The sequence below is a fragment of the Orycteropus afer genome, unplaced genomic scaffold (assembly GCF_000298275.1).
Source record: "Orycteropus afer afer isolate SDZICR_OR568_19922 unplaced genomic scaffold, OryAfe1.0 scaffold00094, whole genome shotgun sequence".
In the NCBI taxonomy this organism is placed as follows: Eukaryota; Metazoa; Chordata; class Mammalia; order Tubulidentata; family Orycteropodidae; genus Orycteropus; species Orycteropus afer.
In genome coordinates, this window is record NW_006921681.1 from 4,253,602 (window position 1) to 4,267,973 (window position 14,372).

A 14,372-nucleotide genomic window follows, 5' to 3' on the forward strand; every position below is an offset into this window, starting at 1 on the left:
CTCTAGGTTATGTATCAATTGGTTTTAACATGCTTTTATCTCCAAATTGTGAGGAATCAAAAGCTAGCTTGTACAAAAACAAACCAAAATTAAAAGTTTTTAAAACTATCAATTTATCCTGTCTTTTCATGCAATATGGAGGACACTACTTTCCCACCAGCTATGGAACCTAAGCTTACTAAAATCAATTTTGTGCAATTTTAAGGCTTAAAGGCTGCCTCCTGTCTCCCTTGACTGATGGGGTGGTGAATGGGCCACCAAAAAAAATGGCTAACTCTTCTAATGAACCCTGTTCCTCCAATAACAGGGAGGTCATACACTGAGAAGTAAACATCCTGGTGACCCAGACAACAAGGTCAATGCCACTCACCACTTCGTCCTCTGTCCAGCACTTTTCAATCAGCTTGGGCACAGGCTTCTTTACTAAGCGCTGCAGGGCTTTGCCAGCATCATAACCACTCTCATGTAGCTAAAAGAAACATAAACTTAGTTAGCTGCACCAAAAAAGAAAAAAAAGGAGCAAATCAATACAAAGCAAGCCTTGCTTTTCTCTCTTAACAGAAGAATCGAGAATGGGACAGGCAGACTCACAATCATTTCAGGTAGCATGATAATTTGTTCTGATATCAACCACCCCTATGTTCTGGGAGAGGTAAGGTAGAGAACATGTGGCAACAATAGGAACAGGATGAAGAACAACAGTAACTAACAGCTAATAAAGCATTTGGTCCAATGTTTGAAATCTGCCAATGTTTGAAAACTGCCCAATACAGTCTCCTTCCAGGGGTATAAAAATATTAAAATAAAAATAGGTGTTCATACTTTGCCTTATATCAAGAACAAGTAGATATCTGCCAAATTCCAAGATATAATGATAAATTTTAAATGACAGCTTAAAAACATGGATTAGAACTGATTTTTTTTTTGGGGGGGGGGAGAACAAGCCTATGTTATTTAAAAAAAAAAAAAACACAACATTTTATTGATAATTTGAAATCAATTCAAATTAATAAAATCAGATTCTTTGAAAGCTCATGGCAAAATGAACATTTAACAAGGTAATTATAGTATATGGGTAATCATAAGGAGAATGATTAAAAATCATGGACTTTGGAACCAGATGGTCTGGGGTTTAAAATTCTAGTACCGCCTAGAATCTCTGGTAGCATAGTGGCTAAGGCACTTGACTGCTAACCAGAAGGCTGGCAGTTCAAACCCACCAGCCACTCCTCGGAAGGAAGATGGGGCAATCTACTTCCGTAGTGATACTGCCTTGGAAACCCAAGAAGGGGTCGCTATGAGTCGGGTCCGACTCGACAGCACATAACAACAACAACAACAACAACAACTAGAATCTTGGGCAAGTTACTTTTTCTCTTGATGCTTCAATTTTGTCATCTTGAAATGTGTACAACCTTTTAGGACTATTGAGGGTGACAGTAGAAAATAAAGAGAAATTGCTTAGAACTATACTTGGCACATTATGTTATGTGCCATCGAGTCGGACCCGACTCATAGTGATCCCTCCTTGGGTTTCCAAGGCAGTATCACTACAGAAGTAGATTGCCCAACCTTCCTTCTCAGGAGTGGCTGGTGGGTTTGAACCGCCTGCCTTCTGGTTAGCAGTCAAGTGCCTTAGGCACTATGCTACCAGAGCTCCCAGCTCCTTATTTAAAGGAAGAAAAAGCAGCAGTCTCTTCATGATTTTTATCAACTTTAGTCACAGAGAGTACCTTTTCAGAGAAACAAAATCATTTATCAAACAATATACATAAATCATTTAGTTTCACATAATTACCCATGTTAGTATTTTAAGATATTTGATTAAAACTCTGGTACATTTCAAAGGAAAGTTTTAAATGTTTAAATCTTAGGTGGCTAGTAACAGATTACTCACAAGAACATAAGGCCTACTCTAAAGAAGAACTCCTGGGTCGATGAAGTTAAATCAAAGTATCATGATGATCCTAATCCAAGAAAAGCCTTAAAATGAGCTCCTCCCACTACTCTGTTCTTTAAATACCAGGTAATTTCTCTCCTTTCGATAAACCCCTGGTCTGACTGTCCCCTTAAAATATTCCAACTCCTAACCTTTCCATGATATAAGCTCAATAAATGTTCTGAGTGCTTCTTCCTCACACAACTACACAAACACATATTTAAAAAAATAGAAGGTGCAGGATTATTTACCAACAGTAATGAAAAATTATTGAATTAAGGTAGGATATGATTGTGCTGTCATTGATATTTCATATTGCCTAGTACAAAAGCTGGAACTAGTGGCTGTCTGGCACATCCTCTTTCCACAAAACCAAAAAGAATCTTTCTAAAGGGGCACCCTCTTCTTAATGTTGCAAACATCTATTTCTACCTTCCAGTGACCTTGTCTAAGATCTTGTAAGAAGAGCTTTACATCTTTAAAGAAGTACTTCAGTTATATTTTATTAAAAATATACTTTAAATATATTAAAGGTTGTTACAGCCTACATAGTGTCACAAGAGTGGAGAGTATCTATAGAACAATTTGAGAAAATTACTGGAGTTCATGACATTATTCATTCAACAAACAGAGTTCCAAATGGTGTCAGACACTATTCTAGGTGCTGGAGATAAAGAAAGCTGTGAATAACACAGATAACCAAACACCAGGACTATGACTGTGAATGGTATAAGCTGTGAGAGTAGATATAAAGTACTGCTCTAGTACAACACAACTATCTAAACATCCCATGCAATCTCTAGGGTCCTAAGAGCCTGGATTTTACCTTCCTTCTTGATCATGAACAAGTATGTTGCTCACAGGTCCTGTCAAGTTGGCTCTGACTCACAGTGACCCCGTGTATAACAGAATGAAACACTGCCACTGCCCAGTCCTGTGCCAGCCTCACAATCCTTTCTATACCTGAGCCCACAGTTGCAGCCACTGTGTCAGTCCATCTCATTGAGGGTCTTTCCCTTTTTCACTGACCCTCCATGTTACCAAGTGTAATATCCTTCTCCAGGGAATGGTCCCTTCTGACAACATGACCAAAGTAGATCAAACAAAGTCTGGCCATTCTCTCTTCCAAGGAGCATTCTGGCTGCACCTCCTCTAGGACAGGTTTGTTTCTTCTTCTGGCAGTCCATGGGACTTTCAGTATTCTTCACTAACACTACATACAGCCCTGCAGCATCAACTCTTCTTTGGTCTTCCTTATTCAATGTCCGGCCTTTACATGCAAGAATGCTCCTGAGGATTTTCTTTCTTCAGATGGGGGAGGGGAGGGGAATGATGTTCAAGAAAGAGCTCAACTAGATATTTCAACTGTCTGTATTCCTTGTGTTAAACAGATTTATAAAAAATACTAGCTATCTTATGTCTCTAAAAACTGTCATTAAAAATATTACCTTCTAATACAGCATTGAGCTTTGAAGGATTGAACCAATTTCATTTTGTGAGAAATACTATGCAGATTTCAAATTTTAAACACCTCTTCATGACCACACAGATATAGTTATGCCCCCACTTTCTGAAAGCTCGCTTTACATCACTTTGCTTTTACGAAGACCTACTTTAGTACCTGTTTTTGCTAACCAAAAGAAATCCAAAGACTGTCACTTTTATGAAAAATGAGGAAAAGGGAAACTAGCATTCTGTGTTTTGCAGCAAGCTGTTAAAAGAGGCATCACACACCCTCAGCAACGAGAATGACGTCGCCCAACTCCTTCCTTGGGAACTACACTCAGCATCAAGCTGCCATAGCTTCGAACAGTATGAACACTGTATGTTAGTTAGTGTTATTTTAGGTTTTATGTGTTATTTGGTATTTTATTTTACTCAGTAGGTCATTTTTTGGGTCTGGGAAGATTCATATATTTTCCCCATATACATTAATGGCAATTGCTTCTTTACTTTACATCATTTTAGCTTAGGAAAGGCTTTATAGGGAAAGTCTACTTTTGGATAGCAGGGAAACCTGTGCATCTCTACGGGCATCACATTCAGTGCAGGTGTTCCAATACTGCCAAGGTAAAAGGCCCTTTAATGTGAATGAGATTTCTACCATTTCCTTAGAAAAGGTTGTTCAAAGAAATTACAATGAAGACCCGAGGTGGGAGAGAGACACCCTCAAATGTCTTACAGCCTTACTTTGTAGCCACAGAAAAGCAATTAAAGCAAGATAATTATATCTTTTTGTCCATTCTACAGCCAAGCCAGGCTGTTAAGATCTGGGATTAAATGTAATTTTAATGTAGAGTGTAGAAAATTGTACATTTTGAAGCTACTGGGAAAGGACCACTGCAAAACAGAACTAAGACAGAGCACTCTGACTCAAGCACCTTCCAAGTCTTTGCACTTAAGTCTTATGACATCCCTATCAAACTATAGCACAATGTTATTTAGCAGAAACCACTGTTACCAAACTCACCAATGATTTTTTTCTTTAACCCAATGTTCAAGGGAACATTTACCTGTAAATCTGCCTCTTGACATACCACTATCAAATATACAACTGCACTTCTACCCAGTAAAACTTGTTTTCCCACAAACCACAGGTCAAGATCTGGGGTTTTCCAGCTCAGGAATTTGGTAACAAAATATAAAAGTCACCAATCCACTAGCCTTCTCAGTCACTCCATCATGGAATGAACGCTGTTTTGTTGTTTTCTATCAATATATCCTTTGGGCCCCCTGGGTTTGGCCCACAAAATCCTCAGCTACATGTGCTTTCCTTCGTTACTGGTTGGTCCTTGTGAAGGAGCAAATGGAAACTCTTCCCCTACCAGGTGCCCAGCCCTCCTGCACCTCGCCTTCTTCATTGGAAATCATGGTGCCCATGAGGTCTAGTGACCACAGGCAGGGTCCAATGGAATGCCCCGGCCTCAGAATAAGGTGCTCACATTACATTCTCTCTGCTTTCCATTTATTCACCCAAGTTACTGGGCAGCATCCTCATGCAGTGGTGCATGTGTAGTGGAGGTGCAGCAGCACACAGAGATAAGCATGAGGGAATTAGGCAGGATGGACACGGAAGGAGACACTGATGCTAAACAAAGAGCAGCTTCTGAGTAACAAAATCCTGGGCTGGCTCCACTGTAACAAACATAACCAACCAGTACAGTGACTCAGAGCCAAAGACAGTGTGCCATATGTAACAGGGCACATCTAGCCAGGTGCATAACATGCTCTCAAGGACTGTAGGTACTCAGCAACTTCTGATACATAAAACTTCAAATGCCTTCTGTGTCCTATGGAAAAGAGGACAGGACTTGAGGCAGGAGATGGATTTTTGTTTCCAGCTTGGTCACAAATCAGCTGAGTTGAAATTTCGTATGTCAGATAGGCATAATAACACCAGCCCTCACCAGTGTCACAGAACTACTGAAAAGCATTAAATGAGACAGGGTGTTAAGATACTTTGAAAAGTAAAATAGCTATTTACTGCAAGCATCCTGAAAGAATAAAATAGTATTTAACGACACTGGATCCCGGTATCATCATGGGGAGTAATGCTTTCCTTGTATGGCGAGGACTACTCAAACCACCAGGGGGTCAACAGAGCCAACTATGCCAGGGAATGCACACAGAGTTGTCTTGTTGCAGCCTCTGACCTACCAACGATTAGCAGGAGAAAAGGATTATGCTGCAAGAAGAAAACACATTTCTGCATAATTGCCCAAGTTAAATCTGCTAGTCTCACTCTGTCTAACAAATCATTCCTGCTTATTACTTTCTATAATTTAATATATATAAGTGCTTTACTGGCAAGCTTCTCAAAAGAATAAATAATACTTAATGACTGCCTACAGTTTAATTAACTCATGATTGAACTTCTCATGGATTGCTATAAACATTAAATTATATCCTTCCTCAAGAAGATTGCCATGAATGAAAATCTCGTTTTAAGCTTTAACTCTCCTACCAAAACACAATTCTGAAATTTCAGCAAATCTGTACATTAGACAGAGAGGTATGTGATTTTATAAAGCAAGGACAAGGTTTTAATTCAAGTAAGATTGAAAATGTGCACAAGTCTGAACACACTAATTTATATTACAGCAGTCATTAACCATCTCCGGATCTCGGTCAGTGTGATTAGCATACACTCCATGTATTACCACAAGGTTTCAAGTTTCTACTCAGGCTTCTCATCTTAGCTGCCATTTTCTGACTGCGTGATGTTGCAAATAAATTTTCCTCTGGCATGGCTCAGCTGTCAGGCACCTCTGTTCTATAATGAATCCATGAATTACATCTCCCTGCTCTGACATCTCTAGTCTCACACATCAAAATATTGTTCTTCAATTGTAATTTATAACTTAATTTAAACGTCCCTCTTACTGTGACCTTTTTTAGATCAAATGGCATTGCATCTGGCAGTTTCTGCTACACCAAGGCATCCTTTTGCAGTTATAGCCATTATAATAACTGCAGAAAAAGCCTATCTGAATTAGACTTCATTCTAATATGGAGCATATTTCAGAGGTAATGGTAAAGAGATACAAAACTGAACTGCTAAGAGTAGGGGTTCAAGCAAAAGTCCAGTTCATTTTCAGAAGGAAATAAGTTGTCCCTCCCTCGAATACTTCCTGAATAACCTACACTATTCTAGGACTCACCCTAACCCCTAAAGTCATGGAAGAGATAGGAAGGGGATCGACATCTGCAGATATCACACAGTGTGCTGGGAACTGTGGCAGGGCTCTCTGACGAGGATTTCTTCATTCCTCACACCACTCTTATGCGGCAAGAACGCTGAAGGTGAGGAAATGAAATCAAGAAGTTCAGCAGAGCTACGCTTCTAAGATAAACCTGCATTTTAGAAGAAAGACTCAGTCCCTGGCTCAAAGTACATATATATATATATATATATATATATATATACACACACACATATACATACATACACATACTGGAGCAGTTTAGGACCGGCAATCTGGTGGGAATGATGGGCACAAAGACTTATCTTATAGCTGCAATGGCACAGCAAGGATACTATCTTCTTTTAACTTGGGGTGGGGGTGAAGGCGGGAATTAGCAGCTCAAAGAAGAGGAAAGACACACAAACAAAATGACAAAATTAATGGTATCAAAAACAGACAAAGTACCAAGGAACACTGACAGCAGTGACATTTACTCTGCTTGGAAAATCCAAGATGACTTCACAGAGTAGGTTCTAAAGACCAACAATAACTGTAACATGATTAACTTTGTCTGTACTTAATGAACAAGAAGCTCTGGTAGCACAGTGGTTAAAGCTTTTGGCTGCTAACCAAAACTTTGGCAGTTAGAACCCATCAGCCACCCTATGAGAGAAAGATAAGGCAGTCTGTGTCCATAAAGATTTGCAGCCTTGGAAGCTCTGTAAGGTAGTTCAACTCTGTCTTATCAGGTCACTATGAGTTGCAACCTACTCAATAGCAGTGGTTTTTTTGGGGGGTGTATACTTAATGAACAACAATAACCAAAACCAAACAAATAAGAAACAATGTTCTAGGAGCAGTCACATGCTTAGGTAGCCTCTTACAGAGAAGCCCAGGTCATCATTGAGCCTGTTCCTGGAGCAGAGCAAAATATTCACTAAAGAAACCCAACTAAAAAGGCACAGAATTGGGTGATTGTTAGGGGAACAGCAAAGAGAAAAGAGCAAAGGCCCCCAAATGAGGAAAGAGACTTACTTCAGAGGTAGAAGAGAACCTCTGGTAACCACGTGATGATTCTAGGAAGTGGATTTCTTTTAAAAGCAGACTTTGACTGCCATGTGCTGTCTAAAGAAAGTGAGTAAGCCTTAGAGCCTCATAGAAAGGAGTATCAACAATGAATTTTATTGTACAATATTTATAAGAAAGGAAGAAAGATGGAATTGAGAAAAGAAAACAAAGAACTAGGTGATTTGTTGGGAACCCAGAGAAACACTGAGTCTGAAGAAATCAAGAAACTTAGAAGACAGTTAATAAGCAATACAGGGAGTCCATGGGTTACAAATGAGAGCTGTTCCTCACCGTTTCTTTAATAATTTGTAAGTCAGCTGAACAGGTACACACGGTTCTTATTAAACCTTACTTTAGCACAAGAAAAGGCTTGAAGCCTTTTCAGTGATTTAAAAGCTGCACATGTAGCAAATGAATGTGATAGTGATTAAGAAATTACTGCAAGCAGGGGTTGGTTCAATCATTTAAAAAAATAATATTAATAACCCAAAAACCCACTACCAACGAGTAGATTCCAACTCATAGCAACCCCCACTGGGTTTCCAAGGTGGTAAATCTTTATGGAAGTGTCTACTTTATGGAAGTGCCCAGTCTTGCTTCCGCAGAGTGGCTGGTGGGTTTGAGCCACCAACCTTCTAGTCAGCCATCAGATGCATTAGCCATTGTGCTATCAGAGCTCCTTAATCATTTCAAAGTGAGAGTCAATTTACATACCACTAAAGCAGAACTTCAAAGATGGCAGCCAATAGCACCACTTTGAATGTGTGTGGTTCTCCACCATCCTGCAATAATCCAGTCTCATGCATCAGGCTTCTGAAAGGTCTCACTACGCTTCTTCCAAGTCTCCCATTCTAGGACTTCCTGTAATTTTTCCCATTCTTGTTACCATGACGAATCACCCAAATTGTGAAAATTCCAGTTTGTTCCTGTTTTGCTTGGTCGGTCATGATTGAACTGGTTTGAAGCCCTGCATTGAAGGGCAAGTATTTGTCCTGACTGGGATGTTCTTCACTCAGAGACTGCCTGTACTGGGAAAGGTAAGTGGCCCGGAAAGAAGAGACTGGGATTTTTTTCCTTGGTATCAGCAACAAGCTCTTCCTTTCTTTATCTGCAAGTAATGTTTGGAACTTTCCAGCTTTTAACATTCCTTCACTATAGAAAGATTTGTCTTAAAAGGAAAAAAAATATTCAAAGATATTCTAAGCAAAATTATAAAATATGAACACAATTTTTCAAAATAAAAAGATGACCAATATAGCCACTTGAATGTGGCCTAATTCACCAGGTCAAGCACTTAACAGTGACTGCACAGGATCCACTTACACCTCTGGGACAAGGTGGTGGTTCTGAGCTAACACTGAGTAGGTTTCAATTCACGGTGATAACTATGTGTGGAGCAGAACTGCTTCGAGGGGTTTTCAAGGCTGCATGCTTTCAGAAGCATGTTACCAGGCCTGTCTTCTGAGGTGCCACTGGCTGGGTTCGAACTGCCACTTTTCAGCTAGCAGTCAAACATATAATCATGTGCACCACCCAGGGAGTGGTTATTATCTTTAATTTTCAGTTCCCTATGAAAGCTGGAAAAATTTATGTCTCAGGCCTTGAAACAAAATTAAGGATAATTAAATACTCTGCTAGCATGTAAATAACTTTGCTTTCTAGAAACAAAATCTTTCCTACTGCTTTTTTTGTGTGAGTTAAGCACAGAGCATAAAGAATGCAAGGATATTGGGGCTCTAGGCTGCTAGTCACTATTCTTAAGGGGAGAATGACTCCTTAAAACTCAACAAATAAATCTACTAATGGTAAGCCTCAGCTTAATGATTCAGAAGATTGTAATTTTGCCCACACAGAGAAAAATTACTTGCAGATCATTAATCTAGACCATTTATGCTGCTTTTCTAAAGGATAACTATTTATCAGTTTAGAAACATGTAAGTCTTTAGAAAGACCAGTTGAAACGGTTCAGGGCCACAAGTGGAAGGAAATTAGAGCACCTTTGCACTTGTTATCCTAGTATTCTCTCAGCCTTGGAAACTAAAAACATACATAAGGCTCTAATATGGAAATTGGGCAAAAGGCTACAGTGTGACAGACATATATTATCTCATGTTGGCACTAGTGAACCTACTCATAAATGCCAAGCTGACCTCAAAAATATATGTGAAAGGTCAGCTCTGTGTCAAATTTAACTAGAGTTCTTAAGGAGAGTTACGGGGAAAAAAAAACAAAAACCCAAAGAGACAGACAGTAGATTAGTGGTTGCCTAGAGCTAGGGTTTAAGGAAAAGTATTTTGGGAAAATACTAATGGGTACAATGTTTCTTTTGGGGGTGATGAAAATGTTCTAAAATTGACTGTGGTAAGTGCCTACACACAAATACACACACAAAAGTACACACAAAAACACACACAAAAAAGTAATTGTATGTTTTAAATGGGTGAATTCTATGATACGTAAATTGTATGTCAAAGCTGTTATATAAAAGAAAAGAAAGAAAAAGTGGCTGAAGAAACTTGTCAGTGATTCACAGGAAAGAGGGGGCAACAACTGTGAAGGGCTACATTAGAAACAAAATGAACAAAAAGAACCTACAGCAACACTTTTCAGTAACTTTATCAAAACAAAATAGTTGCTGCAGTAAGTATTGAAGGTGCCATCACCAGAGGCTGTTAATATGTGGCCTTTTATCTCCCCATCCAACCCTGAGAAACTTGGATTTCTATAGAGTACCTAAAAAGAAACAAAATAGGAAAGGATTAAATTTAAAAAGTTCAATTTCCATCCAATGAGACAAAAGAAATGGAATAAATTAAGGAAGTTGCATTAAACATGTTACCTGGACCTTTGGATTCAAAGTGAGTCTACAAAGTTCTCAGCCTAAAGAGAGCCACACTGGTAAATTTCAAAATCCTTAAACAATTTTCAAAATGAAACTCCAAAACCTGTCTAATTGGTCAAAGTATAATAAATAAAAGCTGACATTTATATATTATCAAGCTGATAATCTACTGAAAAGGTGGTGGTTACACCAGAAAATCTCAACTACAACTGGATGGTCTCTTTCTACATTTTCACTCATACTATGATTAACAATATAATATGCGGTAGGCCCCAGTACCCTTTTATTAAATAAATAAAACACTAACAAAGGTGCTTGTCAAGATTGATTTATAAGATTTACTGTTCTGAAATCCATTGCATCTCCAGAATAAGAAATCATAAAGCATGTCAACTTTTCCCATTAATCCTTTCAACCACAAATCAAAAACCTGAAAGGAAAAAAAAAAAAAAAAAAAATCACCATCATACTTTAACCCAAGTCAGCAAACATTAACCACTGAATACTGAGTATTCTAAATGGAGGAATATTGTAAAAAGGGAAATTTGAAAAAAAGTTGTGAAATCAATGTGAAAAGAATCTTGATAATATGCCTTACACAAACTAATACCTCACTTGGGAGGCTCAGAAATACACCACATTCAATCATATAACATCCACTGCAAAGCAAAGCCATATCCAGATGCTGTTGTGATGTCCATTTGAGATGGACAAACAGAAAAGTTCTGGCAGAAATTCTATAGATTTAATTTTTAGAATGAATAAAACACAGAAAGATGAAAATGACTGTTGAGTATGGTTATCTGCATAGTCTGTTATACTAATTTTATAATATGAAGTTCTGGATGATCAAATGTGATATGAGCTCGAACCTGATTTATTCATTCAGTCCTTCAACAAACATTTATTGTCTCCTCACCATGTACCAGGAATCAAACTAGGCTCAGAAAACAAAGATGAATGATATTCAGTGGTTAACAAATAATAATATTCATAAATCAGAGATGAAAAACTAACCATTAAGCTACTTTTGAAAGCCTTGATTTCTTTGTTGAAGAAGATGTAAGTGTGCATAAATAAATATGTAAACAAATATATACCCTCTTAAATATATAAAAAACCAAACCAAACAAAAAATCCCCAAACTCACTGATACTGAGTCGATTGCAAATTAAAGCAAACCCTAATGGGTTTCCAAGGTGGTAAATTTTTATGGAAGAAGATTGCCCCATCTTCTTTCCATGGAGCACCTGGTGGGAATGAATCACCAACCTTCTAGTTAGTAGTAAAATGTGTTAGGCACTATGCCAACAGAGCTCCTTTAAAAAGCTTCCAAATGTACAACATTTATCTAACAGTATACTCGGCAACTGCAGAATATGCAGGTAGACCATGCAGCAAGAGAAACACCAGCCCTGAAACATAACTCAATAGATTATGATCACAACAAAATTGAATTAGAAATCAAAATATTAAACATTAAAAACTCTAAATAAACCTCAAATAGCTGGAAATTAAGCAATTTAATTCTAAGCAATCCACAAGTCAAAGAATAAATCACACATCCCAAAATATTTTCAATATTTTTAATGGAATGAAAGCACAACAAACCAAAATTTGTGGAATGTAGCTAAAGCAAAGCATTCAGGGGAGAAATTACAGCATTAAATAGTTTATTAGGAAAGAGGAAGTTTTAAACTCATTTATCTAAGCTCACAATTTTGGAAGCTGGAGAGGGGAGCAAAATAAACAGAAAAGAAATGATAAAGATCAGAAAGCAATGAAAAAGTAGAGAAAAATCAACGAAATTACAAGTTAGCTAATGGAAGAAATTAGTAATATTCATAAACCTCTAGTTAGACTTATCAAGGAGAAAGAAACCAGCAATATTAGAAATGGAAGAGGGGACAATACTGCAGATATTACAGACATTTAAAGAATGTTGTTGTTGCTGTTACGTGCCGTAGAGTCGGACCCGACTCATAGTGCCCCTCTTTGGGTTTCCAAGGCAGTTTCACTATAGGAGTAGATTGCTCAACCTTCCTTCTGAGGAGTGGCTACTGGGTTTGAACCGCCAGCCTTCTGGTTAGCAGTCAAGTACCTTAACCACTATGCTACCAGAGCTCCTATTTAAACGATAATACAAGAATATATTGAACTTTATGCCAATAAATGTGAAAACATGGATGAATTAATAAAATTTAAGACACAGATGAACAGATTTTCACAATTAACACCAGAAGAAATACAAAATCTGATTAAGTCTAGTCTATTTGCAATTTTAAAACTTACTAAAAAAAGAAAAAGAAAAAAAGCACAGATCCAGGTGGCTTCACTATGAATTCTATCCAACATTTAAGAAAAAAAAAAAATCAATCCTACACAAACTCTTCCGTAGTGATACCAGCCTTGGAAACTCAAGGAGGGGTCGCTATGAGTCAGGTCCAACTCGACAGCACAAAACAACACAAACTTTTCAAGAAACAGAGTACGATGGTGTGCCGCATAATTTTTTGAGAGCAGTATTACTCTGATACCTAAACCAGAAAAAGATATTATAAAAAAGAAGACTACAGATTAGAAGCAATCATGAACATAGATATAAAAGTCCTTAACAAAATAATGGCAAATTGATCACAATCATACATAATAGCCAAGCAGGATTTATCCTAGGAATGCATAGTTGGTTTAACATTTGATATCAATGTAATTCACCATATTAACAAAATGAAGGATAAAAAAGCAAACCAAACTCACTGCCATCAAGTTGAATCTGATTCATAGTGACCCCTTTGCATTTCTGAGGTGGTGAACCTTTACAGAAGTAGATGGCCCAGTCTTCCTTCCACAGAGTGCCGGTAGGTTTCAACAGCCAACCTTCTGGTTAGCAGTCAAATGCCTTAGGCACTATGCCAACAGAGCTCAAATGAAGGATGACAATTATTAAAAAAAGAAAGAGCATCTGATAAAATTCAACATACATTAACAATCAAAAATTTCAAACTGGGATATGGAATTCTAAATTTAATAAAGGGTATTTACAAAAAATCCTTCATTACACTTAGTGAAAGACTGAATATTTCAAAGCAAAAGTAAGGCAAAGATGATCATTCTCATCACTCCTATCAGCACGGTAATGGGGTTCCAAGAGAATGAAATAAAGCATGAAAAGACATAAAGAATACACTTATCAGAAGGAAGAACGGAAACTATCTTCATTTGCAGTGACATGATTGTATGTGTAGAAAATCCTAAAGAATCAACAAGTTACTCGTCGTTGTTGTGTTGTTATGTGCCGTCGAAGCAGACCTGACTCATAGTGACCACTCCTTGGATTTCCGAGGCAGTATCGCTACAGAAGTAGATTACCCAACCTTTCTTCCAAGAGTGGTTGGTGGGTTTGAATAGGCAGCTAAGAAACCAGGGACACCATGAAAATCCAGAACAAAATGACAGCAACAAATTTAAACTTATCAATAACTACCATGAATGTTAATGGTTTAATAGTCAAGAGATGGATAGTTGCAGATTGGGCAAGAAAACAAAATCCATCAATATGCTGCCTACCAGAGACACACCTTAGAGATAAAGACAAAAATAGTCTAAAACTCAACGGTTGGAAAAGCTATATCAAGCAAATGGCAACTATAAGAGCGCAAGAGTGTCAATTTTAATTTCTGATCAAACTGACTTTAAGACAAAAACCACCATATGAGAGAAGGAATGTCATTATATAATGATTAAAGGCTCAATTGAACATGAAGATATAACCATAATAAATATCTATGGACCCAATGAAAGAGCCCCAAAATACATAAATCAGACTTTAAAAGAGTTG

General features: G+C 37.8%; 1 protein-coding gene across 1 annotated transcript in view; it reads right to left on the minus strand.

Moving 5' to 3' along the window:
* RERE (arginine-glutamic acid dipeptide repeats) overlaps nucleotides 1–14,372 on the minus strand; it is a 470,759-nt gene that overhangs the window by 179,418 nt on the left and 276,969 nt on the right. Inside the window, exon 10 of the mRNA XM_042781181.1 lies at nucleotides 371–469. Within this exon, the coding sequence (XP_042637115.1) occupies nucleotides 371–469 (99 nt within the window). The remainder of the gene's footprint in view (nucleotides 1–370; nucleotides 470–14,372) is intronic.